This window comes from Emydura macquarii, unplaced genomic scaffold, assembly GCF_026122565.2.
Source record: "Emydura macquarii macquarii isolate MOO-44397 ecotype Brisbane River unplaced genomic scaffold, CSIRO-AGI_Emac_v2 contig_2680, whole genome shotgun sequence".
NCBI lineage: Eukaryota > Metazoa > Chordata > Testudines > Chelidae > Emydura > Emydura macquarii.
In genome coordinates, this window is record NW_027132817.1 from 550,200 (window position 1) to 568,712 (window position 18,513).

Consider the following 18,513-nt stretch of genomic DNA (forward strand, 5'->3'; position numbering starts at 1 on the left):
AGCCACAAACAATGCTTCTGATTTCCCACACTGCTTATCAAGAAGCCTAAAATACAAATACACACAGCTCCCTTTACTGCATTTCAGTCTTCGGCCCCCAATCAGCACTAGGTCCAGTAAAGAGACCAGTTATTTAAACTCTATGCTCTTTACTAAAAAGGTTCCCTCTGACCCCAAAGGGTCAGCCACATTACCAGATCAGTATAAGTTTAGATCTTACCCAAAATACCACACTGCCAGCCAATCCTTTAGTAAGTAAAACTAAAAGTTTATTCTAAAAAGAAAGAAACAAACCATAAGAGAAATGTTAAGGATTAAAGTAATCAGATACATACAAATGATTTGAAAGTCCATATACATCAGGTTTTTAGAAGAATTGTGGAGTTTGCAGGCTTGTATAGTCCCTCTGGTGTACATCCAGTACCTGGATGGGTCTCAGTTCTTTGTTTCACAGCTTCAGTTCAGTTGTAGATGAGCTGATCCAGAGGTAGGTTGGTAGCTGAAGCTGAATCCCGACTGAAGAACAAAATGGATTCCCAGGCCTCTGCCTTACATACCTTCTGGCCCCTGCCATGCTGTTTGTGGAATTTTACAGGAACCAAAATGGAGTTTAAAGTCACATGAGCAAGTTCTGGTGACTCATCAGGTATACCTCTGGCTTTTCCCCCTGAGCCCCTTGCATCTGTGAATGTCTCAATGGGCTATTAAGCAGGCTGTTGTTCTGCCACCACCCTGTCTAGGGTGTGTCTTAGACAGCACAGTTTAAAATACAGATATATCAAATATATCCATAACTTCCATTACACATATACCACATGAACATAAGTATTATCACCTTACTTGCATAGTATAGCCTTTCTAACAGTACCTGACATGGCATATCTTACATGAATTATTATGATTTTGACATACTGATGTCACACAATATAATAAATGCCCGCCCGCCTGCCCCCCCCAATCCAGCCAGCGTGACATTATGTTTCTGTAAAAGACATACTCTAAGATTTATTTTGGGGAAGTTCTATGGCCTGTGTTATGCAGGAAGTCAGAGTAGTTGATCACAATGGTCCCGTCTGGCTTTGAAATCTGTAAATCTCAGGGAGTCACATTGTGCGATCCATTTAGAATTTCCATACTTTCTGTGCAGTTAGAATTGGAGGAGTGTATTTAATGAACTTAAACAGGGGATGTGGTCTGGGGAAAATGTGAGGGAGGTGGAGGAGAACTGATGATAAATTCTATGACAGGGAAATCTGTTACTTTTTTGAGATTTGCCTTGTTTTTTTTCCTGACTGGAGAGAATGTAGACATAAACTTCCTAGAGTGATGTTTCTGTATATTTCATGCTTGTTTTAAATGCATAATATTCCTATCCAGCTTCTGCAAGAATTGAAAGTAGATAACTATGTTTGTTGTTGTGATCCCTGGTTTGACAAATATTGAGACCAAAACACAAAATAAAGCAAAACTTGATAGACTTAAAACACTCGATTAATGTAATTAGATTGTTGTCCCTGGCAAAGGTCTCTAACCAGAGCTTCACATTTCACTGTCACTGGTATGAGGGTTTTACCTCTTGTTAAATTGGCTGATCTAAGTGCTCTTCGAATGAAAAAGTGGTATCTAAATTTAGGGTAAGTTTTTAATAGAAGTAACAAAGAATTAGGGTTACTCTGCAGATAAACATTCTGAAAGTGCTATCTACTATCTAGCCTCTCTAAACAACTTACAGACGAAAGGGGGCTCTTGATCAAAAAGAAGATGCTTGAAAGGAAGCTACATATGTACAAAGGTTTAATTGTGGTTACTATTTGAACATGCTGTTTTCCTTTGCATTTCTCTCTTCAAGTATTAATATAAATCTTATTCCTTTCAAAGTGAAGGATGGAATCATGAATCTGAAGCCTTTTAAGCAAGTATGTCCTACTAGTGTGGGCATTATTCTTGTTGGAGTTTGATGTAAGACACTATGGGCCCTTTAACGTAGGTTGCTCATAAAAATAGCATTGAAACATGAAGTCTAGCAGGCATCTTTTTAATGTTCTAATCATGTAATGCACAGTATTTGAAACTTTACATTTAGGTACAAAGATCTGATTATCTTCTGATTTAACGTAAAACCAGACCTCTGAGGACTTGTCTGCTCTTACCACCGTCTTCATTAAGCATCTGCTTAGTGAGGATTGTACCTACACTGAAAGGAGAGCGTCTCCCATTGGCATAGATATTTCCCCTCCCCAACAGCCCTCCCACTGACACAGTGCTGTCTACACTGGGGGGTTAGGTCAGTATAACTATGTAGCTCAAGGGTGGGGATTTTCCACATCCCTGAGTGATGCAGTGATACTGACATAAATTTCTAGTGTAGACCAAGCCTGAGTAATAATATTTTGGATTTATTTGAGACTCAGGCTGGGTACACGCTACCATTTATGTTGCTCAGGAGTGTGAATAAGCCACCCTCCCTGAACGACATAAGTTTCACCGACCTACGTGCCTATGTTGTTGGGAGAGCTTCTCCTGCCAACACAGCTGTCGCCACTTGCGGGGCCTGGAATAACTAAGTGGACAGGAGAGCTTTCTCCTGTCATCTTAGAGTGTCTGCACTAGCAACGCTACAGCTCTGTAGTGTAGCCATAGCTTTAAATTCAAGAGAAAAAACAATAAAGCAATAGTCAAGGTTCAAGAAGCACAGTAATACAGTACTAACGCTATGAGATTTTAGTGCAATGGGAGGGATGGATCTCTTCCCATGAGTGTACATTTGGGTAGAGATACTCCTAACTAATACCTCCTGTTCCACCCCCATACCTCTCTAGACAAGTAATTGTCCATATATTGACCCTAAGGGTTGGATTAGATGGCTTTAAGTGACTGAATTTGGCTTTTGCTGAACAAAAGGATTGAATTCCACATACTTCTGCCAATTGACAGACATCAATCCTCATTAGGACAAATGAGCATTCCAGCTGCTTTGAGGAAGGCATGTGAGATAAGCAGTCACTAAAATGTCTGGGTCCCACCCAGTTTAGGGCTCTGTAAATGTTAGCTAAAACTTTGAATTGTACTTGGAAATATCAATATCTTTAAAAGTAGTCTGATATTAAAAAATCACAGCACACATTCATTCTTTGAATGGTTCCAGAGGAGTAGCCGTGTTAGTCTGTATACAGCAAAAACAACGAGAGTTCTGTGACACTTTAAAGACTAACAAATTTAATATTTGCAGGCATAAGCTTTCGAGAGACTTCAGCTCTCTTCCTCTTTGAATTGAATGGAATGACCAATGTATGTAATGCTGTGGCCATTTCAGAATAGAAAGTCTTTTACAGCACAGTCGTTAACAGTGCATTTGTTTGTTTCTGCAGAAATTCCTGAAATTCCAGAAAGCATCTCGTTTTGCAAAGCACTACAAGTAGCAGACTTCAGTGGGAACCCACTGACCAGGTAACCCTCCCCCTTACATTAAGTGCTTTCCATGCCAACACTACAACCTTATTTAACTTGCTCAGTTCTTAAAGCAAATATTATGGGCTGTGTCTGAGTCATGCACAGTTTGTCTCTTCCGCAGGGCGGTGGCTAGAGTTCAGAGCTATATGAACAGGTGCGCCCTTCCTTCCCAAAGGGTTGAAGATAATAAGCAACACAGAACAAATGTGATTTTAGTCAGTACTTAAGAGCACAAATCCAAATGATAAAAAGTACCGGGATTTTTCAAGCAGGGCAGCAATATAAACAAGCAAAGCTATGGTATTATATTTTCCACTGTCACCCGTTTCTTCCATTTCTAACCTTTGTCTATGCTTGGGATTTAGCAATCAGTGGCCAGCAAACAGTGTAGCTGCATTGGTACAGTTTGACTGCTAAAAACTGGGGTTAACTCAACAGGTGCAAATAATGGCTTTCTTTACATACCTTAAGGCTTGGAACCATGCTGTGTCATTAACCACTGAATTAGGGCTAATCCAGCATACTTATTCAGTGCCATGTGGCCGAACTGCACTTCACCTGATGGTGGCTGTTGCATCTCTAATATCCATATTCCCCCTCTTGGTGGAGCTGCCTGGTTGCAGTGAAAGCAATTCATAGTGGCATTAGTCACCTCAAGCTGCTCCCTCCTGTCCTGGCCTAGGAGAGAGTAGTAGTTGCCTCAGTGATGGTTACTCTTCCACCAAAGACCCAATAGGTGCTCATTTTAAGAAAAATGTCCTTTAGATGTTGCTTGATTGGCTCATTTTAGTGGGATTCAATGGATTGCTGTGGCTCTGATTTTAGCCTAATGAATTAATGTTATAACCCTCCCCTTTTCCCCCTGCTCCCCAACATTACACAAAGCTGAGTGGTGGCAAAAGAGGAGGACAGTCTCTTGAAAAATCTGGGTGGTTGGTAGAGAAATCGAATGGGGAAAAAATGAGTGATAGACTGGGACTTTAACTGTGCAGAGGCAGCTAGGAGAAGCGGGGCTCAGCTTAGCCTTCAAGTGCTGTGGTGCCACCAGGTGCTGCAGCAGCTGCTATTTCTTCCTTTGCCCTGGCTTGTTGCATCTAGCTTAGAAAGGGAATAAAAGGGAAGTTTCTAATGCAGTGGTTTTCAACCTCTGGTCTGTGGACCTCTGTGAGTCCGCAGATTATGTCTAAGTTTTCCGTAGGGGTCTGTACCTCCATTTGAAATATTTTAGAGATCCACACATGAAAAAAGGTTGAAAACCACTGCTCTAATGCATTGTGACTCACTCAAGAGGTTTAGAAATACGGAGGGATTCAGCATAAATGATCCTTCCCTGATGGAACAGGGTAGCATGTTTATTATGTGGAGAGGTCACCAATCCAATGGACGTAGGTCCTGTCTGCCAGTAGCTGCCCCACTCCTTCCTAGCCTGGAATATTTAGGCTAGCATTGGTCTAATGTGGTGGGACTATAACATGACCTAAGCCATAACATTCTCTAACCAGTAGTTGTCATGTCCACGCTAGCAGTAAAAGCATTGTACGTGGATGCCACAACTGTGTTTTGGCATGTTACACTTGTGTAGGTAGGCTCTATGCTTCTCATATTATTATAGCAAAGAATTAGTTTTCTGATCTTCCTATATTTAGTGTTTAAAAGGATTGGATTATTTCTAGGCTGAATCCTTCCCTATTTCCTAAACTCTAAAGTGAGTCACAAGGTATTAGAAAATAGCAATAAGCTTCTGATTGTGAAGCTTTAAAACTGTGGGCAAATAAGTCTATGAAAATGAGGGGCAATATGCAGTATGCTCCATAGTGAAGGAAAACAGAGGTTTTGTATGGAGGGGCGCAACTTAAAATGATTTACTGAAAATAAATATGTACTGGTCTTTCTCTAATGTACATTATATTGCATTCAAAACATATACAATAAAAGAACTGTAAAGTTGCATAGTCCAGTATTCAAAAGCTGGGAAATGCCACAATTAAGGTTGCTTGTACAATTTTAATTTGGCCTACTTGTGCATCTGCATTATGATGACCTTCAGTTACATCGCATGCTACTTTTTCCACAGGATCCCTACCTCACTGAGTGCACAGCATGGATGGTGCTCACAGAATGAGCAGCTGTTCAATATTTTGTTTTCTCCTTATTGTTCAGTGTGTGGCCCCAGGTCTTAATTGCTGCACATTGTTGAAATTTTGTTCTGAAGACAAAACTGTTAACTTCCTCATGGGCTTTAGTATGGTGACGATCACTATAGAATCTGAGTGCTTCACAGCTATTTAAATTAATGTACTTCACAAAACCCTGGTGAGGTGGTGGTGGTATCTCCAGGTTACATAAGGCAACTTGGACATAGAGAGACTACGGTAAAAACTGTCCCCTTATCTCGCATACCCAAATTGAGATGCCTAGGAACTGGTTTTGAGATATTAGTATTTCATATGTTCCAGCTCCTGTTGACTTCAGTTGCAGCCATGAGTGCTCAGCACTTCTGCAAATCAAATTCCAGGAGGTCAAGTTGGGCATCCAGAAGTTGAGGAACGCACAAAAAAAAGTGTTCGCGTTTGTCCACTGAATTCCTTGCCCAGCATCACATAGGAACTCTGGCAGAGGCAGGGATAGAATCTGTTGGTTTTTTTTTTTTTTTTTTTTTTTTTTTTTTTTTTTTGAGGGTGAAAAAATTCATTTATTGAATTCCTTAGACTTTATTTCACAATGAAGCAAGACTCAAGACCCCATTATGGCTTAGCAAACATCCATCCTGTCATCACAAGAATCTGTAGCCCCACAGAACAATCTCAGCTAATGGAGAAAGTGACCCATCCCACCCCAAAACATGTTCAAGGCAAGAACCTCTGAGTAATGCTGACAGACATCGTCAGCCGCAATTGCTCACTTCATCACTGCTCGTAACTCCTTCTCCAAAAAGAACACCAGCTTTAGCTACTGGCCTCCAGTTACTTGGGAAAGTAAGTCTTCCTTTAAAAATCACTTGTGATATTAGGGAACCTCTTCAGCAGTTTGTTCACTGGTTTTGGAGATAAGTTTCCCATCCGGGCCAGGGACTCTTCTTTAAGTCTTTCCTTACGCTCTGCATCTGCCTTTGCCACACAGTCGTAGAATGTCTGGATCTCCTTGGCACACGCTGCATCGTTGAACTCATTCTGCTTCCAGCAAGCCGTCATTAATGTCAGCTCTGACATGCACATTGTCATAACTACTTGTCTTCCAACTTCTGCAACAAATGAGACGGATCCTACGGAAGACAGCCCCTTTCACTAGTCAGTCCATCCTGTGCACTGACTGAGGACAGGATCATGTGGACAATATAGTATATGATTAAAGTCTGTACCCAAATGCTTACATACAAGGGATCAAGAGAAAATTGCCTGTGCAATCTTAAAACTTTTGAATGCTGACTGTAACTTTCTAGGTGTAAAAAAACCATAAAGCAGAAATTCAATCCCCTAGAACCATGGTGACACTCTCATGGGTCATTAAGATGACAGCATTTAGAGCTGTGGTCCCCAAACTGTAGGGCGTGCCCTCCCTAAAGGGGTGAGGAGGAATATTTGGAGGGGGGGTGCGGTGGGTCCTGTCTGATGCTATAGCAGCCCAGCAGGTGGGAGCAGCAATTACAGGGAAAGTCCTGCTCAACCCCCACAGCCAGAGGCCGGAGCATGTTGAGTACAGTTGGAATCTTTGGAGGATATAACTGCCAAACTAACAATTCTCTGCTAAGCATGTGTGACTGATATTTTGCAAATTTGGGTGTATTTTCAAGAGAATAGCAGAAGACATGCATCCCTGACATAAAGGCAACCCCTGTGCTGCATTTCAAGTCCCTGCTCCTAAGCACAGTGGTGCTGGTTCTTCTCCACAAAATGGTTGAATGACTTGTTTAACATGGCAAAAATGTGTTTTTTTTCCCTAATCTTGGTCTTGGACATGACCAAACCATTTTTGGTGCAACTTTTTGAAAATATTCAGCTTGAATTCAGCCCAAATGGTTAGTTTGGCAAAGTTAAAAGCAACTGAAAACAGGGTCTTACAATGGAAGTATTGGGCAACCTTATATAGGCAGTGTTACCAGCTCCACCTATCTAATACAGTAGCATGAACCTTTGCACAACCTGTTCATGCATATTTGTGTGTCCCAGTAATCACCTCTTTTTCTGTGTAGAACTGAACTTTTGTGTGACCAGTGAGTTCAGTTCCTATTTCCTTTAGGCTTAAATGCCAGTCAAAGATAATTCCAACCTATGTCCTTCCATTACCCCAATGAGTTGCCTCATTGTTGAGGTCCCCAATGAACGTCGTTAAATATTCAAGCAAGAAAAAATGCCTTGCAAAATAGGTATTTTTGGTTTCTGTGGTATGTCCAGTACACTGCAGTTTTCCCAGCATATTACTTAACTAACCTCCATCATAGTATTATCAAACACTTTTTCTGGGTCAGTTTTTTCCTGTTTTCTATTTGTATTTCCAGTATTTACAACACTACTCAGGGTAATTATCTGCAGTTTTAAAAGCGGCTGTCAACCCACTTTTTTCCATCTGATTTTTATTTAGTTAGTTTTATACATAAAAAAGGGCCTATCCCAGGCCCATTTTGACTACCTTTTTAAAAAGGTAAACTATATCAGATAAATAATCCTGCAACCTTCAAACAATTAGAAACCAAAAAATTCAATTAACATTTGAAAATGCACTAATGTCCACCGTTCTTTTAAAAAAAAAAAAAAACAGATCTTGCCACATGCCCTAAAGATAGCTCATGTTAACAGTCTTATCTGATCACTAGGCCAAAGAGTCTCCTCCTCTTCCACACTATTTCACCTTTTCCTTAGTGAGATCCATCTCCCACATAGCTGGGATCAAGCCAGCTACCTCCCTGGTATTTAGCAATTTGAGATGGGTGGGATGGTTGCGCAAAGTGTCCCATGCTCTAGATGCCTTTAATAAATAGTTAAAAATACAAAAGAGGCAGCTGCAAAACCTAATATTAAAACAAGCAGCATCAGAAAATAAGCCAAATTCTCCATACTTCCCTAATACCAACTTCTGCCTAACAATATATGCTACTTTAATGGCTTTTGAATGTATCTTTTGTGGCATTCTTATATGGGATATGCATTGCCTTAATGCATACAAACAAGAAGAAAGTTAAACCCATTTTGTTTACTTTTGATTTTTATTTCTTTCTAGTGCCTTTCTCTTTATCCTTGTACTATTGTTTAGGTTTTTTTTTTTTTTTTAATAGAAGAGCTACCTCATATCCTTTCCCACCAAATATATATGATCTCACTATGCTAGTATGAATAGTTATTGTAGTACAAGTGCTTGATTTATCTGAATTAATATCTCCATAGGTTGCCTGAAAGCTTTCCTGAATTACAGAATCTGACGTGTCTTTCTGTAAATGACATTTCTCTGCAGGCACTACCTGAGAACATTGGGAAGTAAGTTCTTTTTTTAAGATATGATCTTTAGTTTGTTTTCCCTGACGTAGATGTTGTAAATTTACATTTTTGCATATACCTGATGTACAAGTATGTTACCCTGACACAATTACTAATTTGTGTATTACATTTTCGTAGTCTGTTTAAAAACCTTCTCTTGCGTTCTTGTAGGTTGCTCATTTGAAGTGACTGCACTGAACTTAGGGTATTTGTGCATATGTTTAGTCTTCTAGTCTGTGGGAGGTACAAATCTAGGGAGGTGGAAGAAGCTGGATATTCAGATGAAAGACTGAAAGGATGTTATCAGTTTGATAATTGCACCTATTCTCAGACTTGTTACTTAATTCATCGTGTTGCGAGCTGCAGAGCAGTTACAGTGGAGACTTCAGCCTTGATTCAGCAGGGGAATGCCCCACCCCTTGGATTTCTGTCCAGTTTTATGTCCTCCCGCAGAGGCCCGTGGCTCTGGCAGGCCCCTCTGCCACAGAGCTCTTCTGAAGGAAACAGCAAACTTCTGGGTCACGTTTCCGATCACCAGTCTGGCTTAGTGTCTGTCCAGTTCTGAGCAGTGTCCCAATGCTGCATTTGCCTTTTGGGGACACTTCCCCTCACCTCTGCTACCCCCTCTGAGGTGTTTGCAGTGGCTGGTGCCTGGCAGGCTTCAGGAAGAGTGCTAGGCCAGGAAGGAGGAGGTACAAGGAAAAGCCTTTGTCCCCCTGTGTCACCCCTTATTGAGGTCTCTCACTGGGGAGCTCAGCTGGCTCTGAAGTTAGAGTGCAGTTCATCTCTTCAGTGTGGTCCAAGTGGGGTTGCTTCTGCCCCCACCCACCCTGGACTGGAAAGGATCCAGGCAGTGCTGGAATAGCTGGCTTCAGGGGCAGGAGGCTCTTTCCCACCCCCCAATCTCCAGAAAGGCAGTGTGCCTGATGGAAGATTGCATCAGGAGTAGTCATTCTCCTGACAGGAGCTCAGCTACCTCCTTGCCCCTCGTTCCCTTCATGCCACAGATGGCGGACACTGGAGACACCACAGACACTGGCCAAAACTGGGAAATCCAGCTCCATCCTGCTGTCACCTCTGTAACATGCCTCTTGGGATTCCTACTGCTATTCCAGGCTGGGCGTCCTGGGGAAATGCAGACCTCTTTGGTCTGTATGGTCCCCACACAATAGGAAGGGGCAGAGCCTTGGGGGAGTCTGTTCTTGAACCGGGCTACTTTCCCTGAGAGATGCAGAAGGGGCCCCTGTTGGGGAAACAAAACAAGCCCACACGCTTTGAGGGCAGGAAGATTGCAGCCACTTGAGGTATTCTTAGAAGACTGAGTTCAATGTTAGCTCCTCCCTCTAATACTAGAATGCAGGATCAGATGGACAAACTTCCAAAGGTGATATAAATAACAAAAAAAAAAAATTATTTTGTTTCTTTCCTCATCTTCATGAGGTGAGTAGACTAACACAGAAACGACCAAACCAGAGAGTTTTGCTGATGACTCTGTATGTGTGCACTCACAAAAGGAATTGTTCCTTAAGAAAGGAAGGGCACCTTCTGAACTGGAGTTAGGGATCAAGTACTTTTAAAGATGATAGGCCTCTTCAGTCAGAGTACTAAGTACCGTGAAACTATCTTTAGGAAATCTGTGACCAACCTAGACAAACTATAGCTATTTATCTCTCATCTTCCCGCTGAAGATACCATATTACAGAAATAGGGATTTCCTGTTGCACCTGAAAGACGAGGAAAATATCAGATTGTCATCCTCTGTTACTATGGGTTGCCAGACCCTAACGTCAAAATTGTTGCTATCTGCTGCTGCAAGTTGCCATGCTTCACCAATGCATCCTTCCTTCAACAGCAGCCTCTGGAGTGACAAGGAGGGAGAGCAACCAGGGGTGGAAGAACAAGGGGGGGCACTTAGCGCACCATTTACTACTTTCCAGCCTCCATTTTATAAGTCCACGTGATTCATTTAGTGTGCACCGGTCCAAATTCAACCTGGTGTCACTTCTGAAGGTAAATATAGCTATATCTTCCCTGGTGTTAAGGCACTCAGCATTTCAAACTGGGGAAGATATATTTTACCTGATGGAGTGGTCTTCTCAGCCTTTTGCAGCCCCTTCCTGTGGGCATGAAAGCATTCAATTGGCATCTGCCAAAGAGTAACTTAAAAACAAAACAAAAAACTTAAGACTTTTTATTAAATGTAGGCACCTTCCTTGTGCTTTCACAAACAATGCTAACTTGGGTGGTCAGTATGACAGGTATGGTCCTTCTTGTCCTCAAATATTCTGTAGTTTAAGGGCTTCTTCCTGAAACAGATAGTAGGGAAACAAATCTGTTTAATGTAGGCCTTTGTCATTGAAATCAGACACTTGGACAGGTTAGTTCTCAGCTCTCGTAGTTGATGGAAAGTTGAGACTACTCCAGAGTTACTGGAAAAATAGATATACTATCCAGGCTCCTGCCAGACATTACAGCAGGGAATACAGATAACATGGCAAGCAGTCCCTGAAGTACAAGATGGATTACTATTTCACAAGGGGTGCTTGGAACAAATCCAGGATGCTCTGGCCAGATCATTAGTTGACCTCAGTTGCCTCAAAACAATCTGTTAGATCCTGACTGATGCAAGACTCTTTCAGTTTTTTGAACAAATAGCTGCATATAACTTTCCTCAAAATAAGGTCACTGGACGTTGTCCACAGGGGTTACTCCATGGAGCTGTTCTAGAATTGCAAGCACAGGTTTCTCCCATTCCCAGTTTCTAGTAGTTTATGGGAATGTCAGGGCAGGAATGAAATCATACACCATCTACTTCAGATCAGAGTGATACTCCCATTCATCAAGTTCCTCATCCTATTTCTAGCTTTTGAGAACCAGGAAGAAACACTGACCCCCTGTTGGAACACCTGAAGTTCCTAAAGAAGGCTCAAAATCTCATGTTACCATTCCTCAGACAGCTCTCCAGCTTGACATGTAGATGTTGAGCTATTTTCTTCAAAATTGTTCATTATTCTTTGATCTGACATGCTTCCAGGGTCTCTTCCAAGATCATGAAAGTATTAATACTGGCTTTAAGGAAAAAGGGAGTTCACACCTATTTTCCTGGAAAAAACTGCTCATCTGAGCCCTTTTCTGAGTTGAAAAAAATCTGTAGTGATGTGACTTCTGGAGTATTGTGGATTCATGATAAACACAGATATATGGGCCAGGAACTCAATCATAGACCTGGACTTGAGGATGAATTCTGTTAGTGAAAGGTCTCATGGCAGAGAATGTTAACATTAGATGAAGATGGTCATAAGGGAAAACTAATGGTGTGTCAGAAACAGAAACCTAGTTCTTAGTGAAGCCTGTTGGGAAAGGCTGAGCTTATGCACAGAGATTTTAATGAATCAGAGTTCACATGAGCCCTACCTAGTAATTGCTGTTATCCCTTCTGAATCTCACCTGATATCATGTTTGTTGACAGAGGTCAAGGGCTCATTGTCTGTTCTCCACTCCCTGAAGTGGGGAATGCAGAGAATGAGATTTTTTTTTCCAAGGGATTCACCCTTTGACTAACTCACTTAAGAGCTCCTTATGTCAGATACTAGCTGGAGTTAGTGGAGAAGGCGGCTTCAGGTACCAATTCTATCCAGAAAAATAGGTCCTAGAAAGAGAGCATAGCATCCACTGACTGCAACACAGTGATTTGAGGTCTCAGTGTACCCTGCTCTTCCTTCCATTGATAACAGACTTGTTCTGGTCAGGACAATCTATATCTGATGGGGTTTTCAAAAAACAAAGTAGAACACAGTAAACCCCACCTCAGAGAAAATCAACTTCTGTCCTGGGCAGAGCAAAATTTCCTGCCTCAGTACGTACTTTCCATCAAAGGGAAGATGAATACAATGGCTTACATGGCAGAAGTCAGATCAAGCAGCGTGGAATTTGGATCCAGAAGTATTCTTGCTGATTAGAAGTCAGTTTGATGGGCTGATGATTGACCTCTTTGCATATGGAAATGGCAGTAAAGTGCCTTGTGGCCTCTCCACATGTCAGGACCCAGTTTCAAGGTGATGGATGATCTCTTGTGAAGCTGGGTGAGGTCTCTGCTATATGCCTTCCCACCTCTTTTCCACTTCTCCCCAGTATTGTACAAAAGATAGGAGAGAGAGAGTGGCAGTGATACTGGTTATGCCTTAATGGTTCTTGGACTGGATTAACCTTCCGTTGGACCTCTGGCTGCCTCTATTATGACAAAAGCAATCCTTGATCCAAGACTAGATAGGATCAAAATGGATGGTTGGATGAAGCGATCATTGTTCTCATGGATTCGAGAAAGTCCTGCCCTGAGTGTTGATTTCTAAGTAATAACTAGACCGTTCCTGACAGGTGTTTTGTTTAATCTGTTCTTAAAAGCCTCCAATGCTGGAGATTCCACCATCTCCCTAAGCAATTTGTTCCAGTGCTTAACTACCCTGACAGTTGGGAAGTTTTTCCTAATGTCCAACCTAAACCTCCTTTGCTGCAACTTAACCTGTTGCTTCTTGTCGTATCCTCAGAGATTAACAAGAATTTTTTTTCACCCTTCTCTTTGTAACAACATTTTCTTCAACGGTTAGCTGAACAGTTGACCGTAGCGATGGTTTGCCATTTGATCCATTCCTGTGCAGCCACAAGGACTTGATGGGCCGAGAGTCCAACATCGAAACAGACTTGATGAACCCATGTATTAGAGGGTCTGCCTCTGGGCCGTCTCCACCCCTTGGTTGGTGGAATTTTATCCCCGATGTTAAAAGCCACCTGGAGAATGGAGTTCGCCAGAATGTCTTGTGGCATTCTTGTGACATGTCCGAAATGCACAAGATGCCATCTGCAGACAATGGCTCATGTAGTCTGTAGACTGGAAGGACTGTAAACATCTGCATTACAAATGAAGTCATTCCACTTTTTGCCCAATAGATGGTGGCATTTTGTATGGAAAGCCTCCAGATCTGCCCAGTCTGAGTAGTGTAGTGTCCATGTTTCGCAGCCATACAACAGTACGGAGATGATACAGCTTGAATAGATCCTGAACTTGGTGATTGTGCCGAGATGATGTTGATTCCATTTTCATTGTAAATGACCCATGGCAGATGCTGCGATGCCAATCTGGTGGAGAACTTCCATGTGAGAGTTGGAGGAACTGGTGAGTATAGAACCCAAATAGCAAAAGCTGGAGATTGCTTTGACAGTTTCATTATTCAAAGAGATTGGAGTCGCAGATGGACCTGATCCTAAATTTTGTCTTTTGACCACAAAACATGGAGGCCAACCTTAGCCGACTCTTCCTCCATTTTCTGGAGTGCCTTGTATATCCTGTTGGGGCTCTGTACTAGAAGAACCATGTCACCAGACGAGTCAGGGTCTGAGAGTGAGAGGTCATCAATCTGAATGCCTATCGCCCTGACAGAATGCTGCATTATGAAATCCATTGCCTGACAAAAGAGTGCAGGGGCCAAGACACAGCCCTGCTTGACATCAGATACTGATTTAAAAGGTGCCAACATTCAATTCCCCAGACGTACTCGGTCAGTGGTTCCATTATGCAGCTTGCTAATCAAGTCCAGTGGAGTGGTTGGGACACCTTTGTCCTTGAAGGCCTTCCATAGCGCAACTCAATCAACTGAATCAAATACGGCCTTAACATCCACGTATGCTACATGCAGAGGCTTCTTGAACTCATGGTGTATCTCTGACAACAAGTGGAGAGTCAAAATGGATCTGTTCTTCATAAAACCTGACTGTTGGGGGCGATGTTTCTGAAGTAGCAGGGACTCCAAATGCACCAGCAGCACATTCATTCCCAAAGTAAATTCAAGAAATATTCTTCCTCCTGTCAAGTATCAGTGTCCAATCTATAGGAGCACTGTGAATGTCAAGATAGAGGTTGTATCTAATGTAACAAGATCTGCTAGCTACCCAAGTGGCCACCATTACACAAATTCACCAAATTGTAAATAATCGGTCATCCAATCTTTAGCCACTTGCCATTTTTTTTTTCAGCAAAAGCCTTCTGCATCTTCCCTAGGCACTTGAGGCATGGAGAATTTATCATATATTTTGTTTTGGATGTTTGTTATGTCCAGTTACCGCCCCGGAGGCACACTGCTGTGAAAAATCTCATTGTAATGGCTCTGTGGACCAAATAGGAAACTTTTTCATCTCTGTTTACTAGAAAAAATTTCCTCCAGTATTAAGGTGGCCCTGCCTGGTGGTGATATGCTCCTATAGAATAGAAACTAAAATTGGCATCCAGAGAATTCAGATTTATTTTGCTAAAATAAATTATCCCCGTGCTCTGCAGCAGGCACAATTTTATGCTTTTCCTTCAAAGTGTAATTAACATAATCTGTAATTTGGGAAAATAGAATGGAATGATCATGTCTGTGAAAGTTGTCTCAAGTGGAGGGGATGTCAGGGGTGGGGTGTTCTCTTGGTGCCAGTGACTGAGGCGTGGTCTACACTGCCAGCAGCCATCGGAAGTCATAGCTTGCATACATCCCATCGACTTCTCATCATTCCCTTAACACAGCATCTCCACTGCGTTGAGTTGACAGGAAATGCCTTCTGGTCGACGCAGCCGTACTCTTTTCGGGGTTGGGAATAGGGTGGATTTATTACATCTGTAGGAAGGCGCAGTGGCCTTCCTCTGAGCCTGGGCCCGCGGAAGGGCTGCAGGCACCCAATCAGACTCTAGACTCGCCGGCAGCCCAGTCTGCCCGGCAACCAGACAGCTGGGCCCCGATAGGTCCTGCCGGGCGGCCAACCCGGCGGCAGGGGGGCGGAGCCTTAGGGAGGGCGACAGCTATAAAAAGCAGGCCCTGCAGCTCAGAAGGGGGGAGGCTGCCGGCGGAGACATACGCACTGCCTCGCCGGCTGCGGCAAGGGGCTGAACCACGCCAGACCACTGCCTCAGGTAACCCTCCCCCGGCCTTGCGGCCCCGGCGACCCGCCTCTAAGGCCTGGGTTGGACCTCCGGGCCCCCTGGACTGGCCGAGGCCTACAGGTCCGAAGCGCTGGACCCAGCCTCAGGCCCGCAGCGGCTGGGACGAGCCCCCTGAACCGGAGAGCTGGGAGTTCCGCCCCGAAGCCGGCCCGGACCTGGAGGAGCTGCCAGACGCCCAACCCCTGGAGGCAGGATCCGACCTGGAGGAGTTGCCGGAGGCTGAACCGTACCCCCAGCCCTGCGATCTGGAAGAGCTGCCCCTCGCTGAGGAGCTTCCCAACCTACCCCCCGTGGACGCAGAAGGACTGACGGGCCTACCCCGTGCGGTGTACCCCGACGACCCGGAGGAACCGACGGACATAGGTACCGGGGAACCCGGGGAGGAAGGAGCCCAGGGACAGCCAGAGGCGTGGCTGTACTAGGGGTAACGCCCCGTCGGCGTGTTGCGGCAGGAGCCCCGCCGAATGAGTGGCAACACCCGTGCCACTGCTAGGGCCCTGGGCTGGGACGCAGTGGAGTTGGGTGGGCCTGCGTCCCCCTCCTCTCCCCCCTGATCCTTGTCAACCCCCAAAAGGGAAATCACCTCTACCGCCCGCTGAACTCGAGCTCACTGCTCCTTGCTCGCCTGCCCTGCCTGGGGGCCGGGGCGCAAGACTCCTTGTTCGCCCGCCCTGCCTGGGGGCCGGGGCGCAAGACTACTTGCTCGCCCGCCCTGCCTGGGGGCCGGGGCGCAAGACTCCTTGCTCGCCCGCCCTGCCTGGGGGCCGGGGCGCAAGACTCCTTGCTCGCCCGCCCTGCCTGGGGGCCGGGGCACAAGACTCCTTGCTCGCCCGCCCTGCCTGGGGGCCGGGGCGCAAGACTGTACAACTAACATTCCCCTGTCAAGTAGGAAGGCACAGTGGCCTTCCTCTGAGCCTGGGCCCGCGGAAGGGCCGCCAGGACTGGACCGGGCAGGAGCCCGTCCTACACATCCATTGGAGAGCACTTCCGGGATCGATTGAGCAGGTCTCCACTGCCCGCTCAGTCGATTCCGCTGCATTGATTCATGCGGCCCTGGCAGTGTAGACCTATCTTGAGAGTTCTGATTCTGCCCCAAAGCTGCGAGCAGGCTGATGTACTCACTGTATCAGATCTGTGGATCTTACTGTTCAAAGAAAGAGAACTTTCAGATAAGCATAGATGTATTTTTCCTATTGTTACAAGTAACACTTATGACTATTAGAATTGAATGCCCAGAGGGGATAATAATTTGTCTCTATTGACCAGTCTTTGTGTACTTAAAACATTCCACAAGACGTAAGACTTTTGAGAAACTTATATATAGGAATGCTTTCCAGAGTAGATAGAAATCTAAATATCCTTGGATTTCATGTCAAAAGATGAAGTCTCAAAATCTTAATTTTTGAGTTTAGAGACTTTTGAATTACTTTGTAACTTGTAGGCTTAAAATGGCTGTAATCTTGCATCAAGTTATATTAAGATTGGTGGACTGAAAGATTTTATAGAGGCAGTGGAAATGTCTCAGAAATGCATACCAAATGTTAGGCTTATTACTTCTCACTGGTGGCTTTATGAACAGATCTGTAACTGAGAAAGTTGGTTAAATCAGATTGATGTAAGATGGGAAAAGATGCACTTTTTTACTGACATACATTTGCAGTCTGAGACATCTGATGGCATCACGTGGAATAAAAATAGTTCTACATGTTGTATGGATCAAGACAGAAGAGTTCAATAAATGGACTGTATCTTAAAATGGAAGCTTGTTAAAGTGCCGTGTTACAGATGCAACAAATGAGAAGGCAATGCTTAATGATACTGAAAGTGGAATTTTTTTATTTGTACTGCTAGATACTCAGTTAATGGTATGGATTCTCCCTCTGATTCTTAGCTTATCAGAGTTTAGCATAGCATTAGTAATATTTACACTTTTGATTAGGTGGGGCTGTGTGTGGTTTAGATTGCTTTCCATTAAATAGTAAAACTGAATGCTCATGAACTTGAAAGTGTTTCTATTTCATGAGCACTATTCTAGCAATTTAATACTTGTAATGAATACAGTGACCTCTGATCTTAATAGATCTATCAACTTGTGTGTAAATTAATATTAAAAGTTCCGTAATTAACTAAAATACTGAATCTTGTTGAGTTATTCTGTTAATGGAGGCAGTGGAAAAACAAACTGGTAAATAAAGTGAACGGAATAGCATTTGAAAATAGCTGTAACTCTTCTGAATTGTCTTAGCATTTACTCCTATTTCGGTTATATTGATGAGTAAACATTGATGAATGTTCAGTTAGGATATCCAAAATCTCATATATTGCTTCATATATTTTTAAGCTCCCTAATTCTTCTCCCCAACAACCCTTTTGAAGATTCCATGGTGGAGTCCAGTAACTCGGACTATCTTTGTTGGGCCACAAGTTAGTTATGCTGTCTCTTAAAATGCGCTGTGTATAAAATTAGATTTCAACAGTGGCTTAGACCCAGCAGCTCTCTTATTCAGGGTCCCGTAATCTTTGGAATGGGTGGAAATGGAGAATAAGATTACTGGAGGGTTATATTAAAGATTGAGAGAGCCAAGGCCAGGCTGAGAAGGGTGGACTCAGAGTCTGATCTTCATC

At 43.5% G+C, this 18,513-nt stretch overlaps 2 protein-coding genes across 2 annotated transcripts in view; one reads left to right on the top strand and one right to left on the bottom strand.

The window, feature by feature from the left end:
* LRRC1 (leucine rich repeat containing 1) overlaps positions 1-18,513 on the top strand; it is a 96,736-nt gene that overhangs the window by 40,052 nt on the left and 38,171 nt on the right. Inside the window, exons 3-4 of the mRNA XM_067565470.1 lie at positions 3,369-3,447; positions 8,829-8,918. Coding sequence (XP_067421571.1) covers positions 3,369-3,447; positions 8,829-8,918 — 169 coding nt within the window. The remainder of the gene's footprint in view (positions 1-3,368; positions 3,448-8,828; positions 8,919-18,513) is intronic.
* On the bottom strand, positions 6,438-6,665 carry LOC137164588 (small ribosomal subunit protein mS37-like). Its single transcript, XM_067565442.1, has one exon. The coding sequence runs from the start codon at positions 6,663-6,665 to the stop codon at positions 6,438-6,440; it is 228 nt and encodes a 75-aa protein (XP_067421543.1).

Bases quoted from the DNA above. Each gene is read 5' to 3' on its own strand.
- LOC137164588 (XM_067565442.1), bottom strand. From the start codon at position 6,665: ATGTGCATGTCAGAGCTGACATTAATGACGGCTTGCTGGAAGCAGAAT.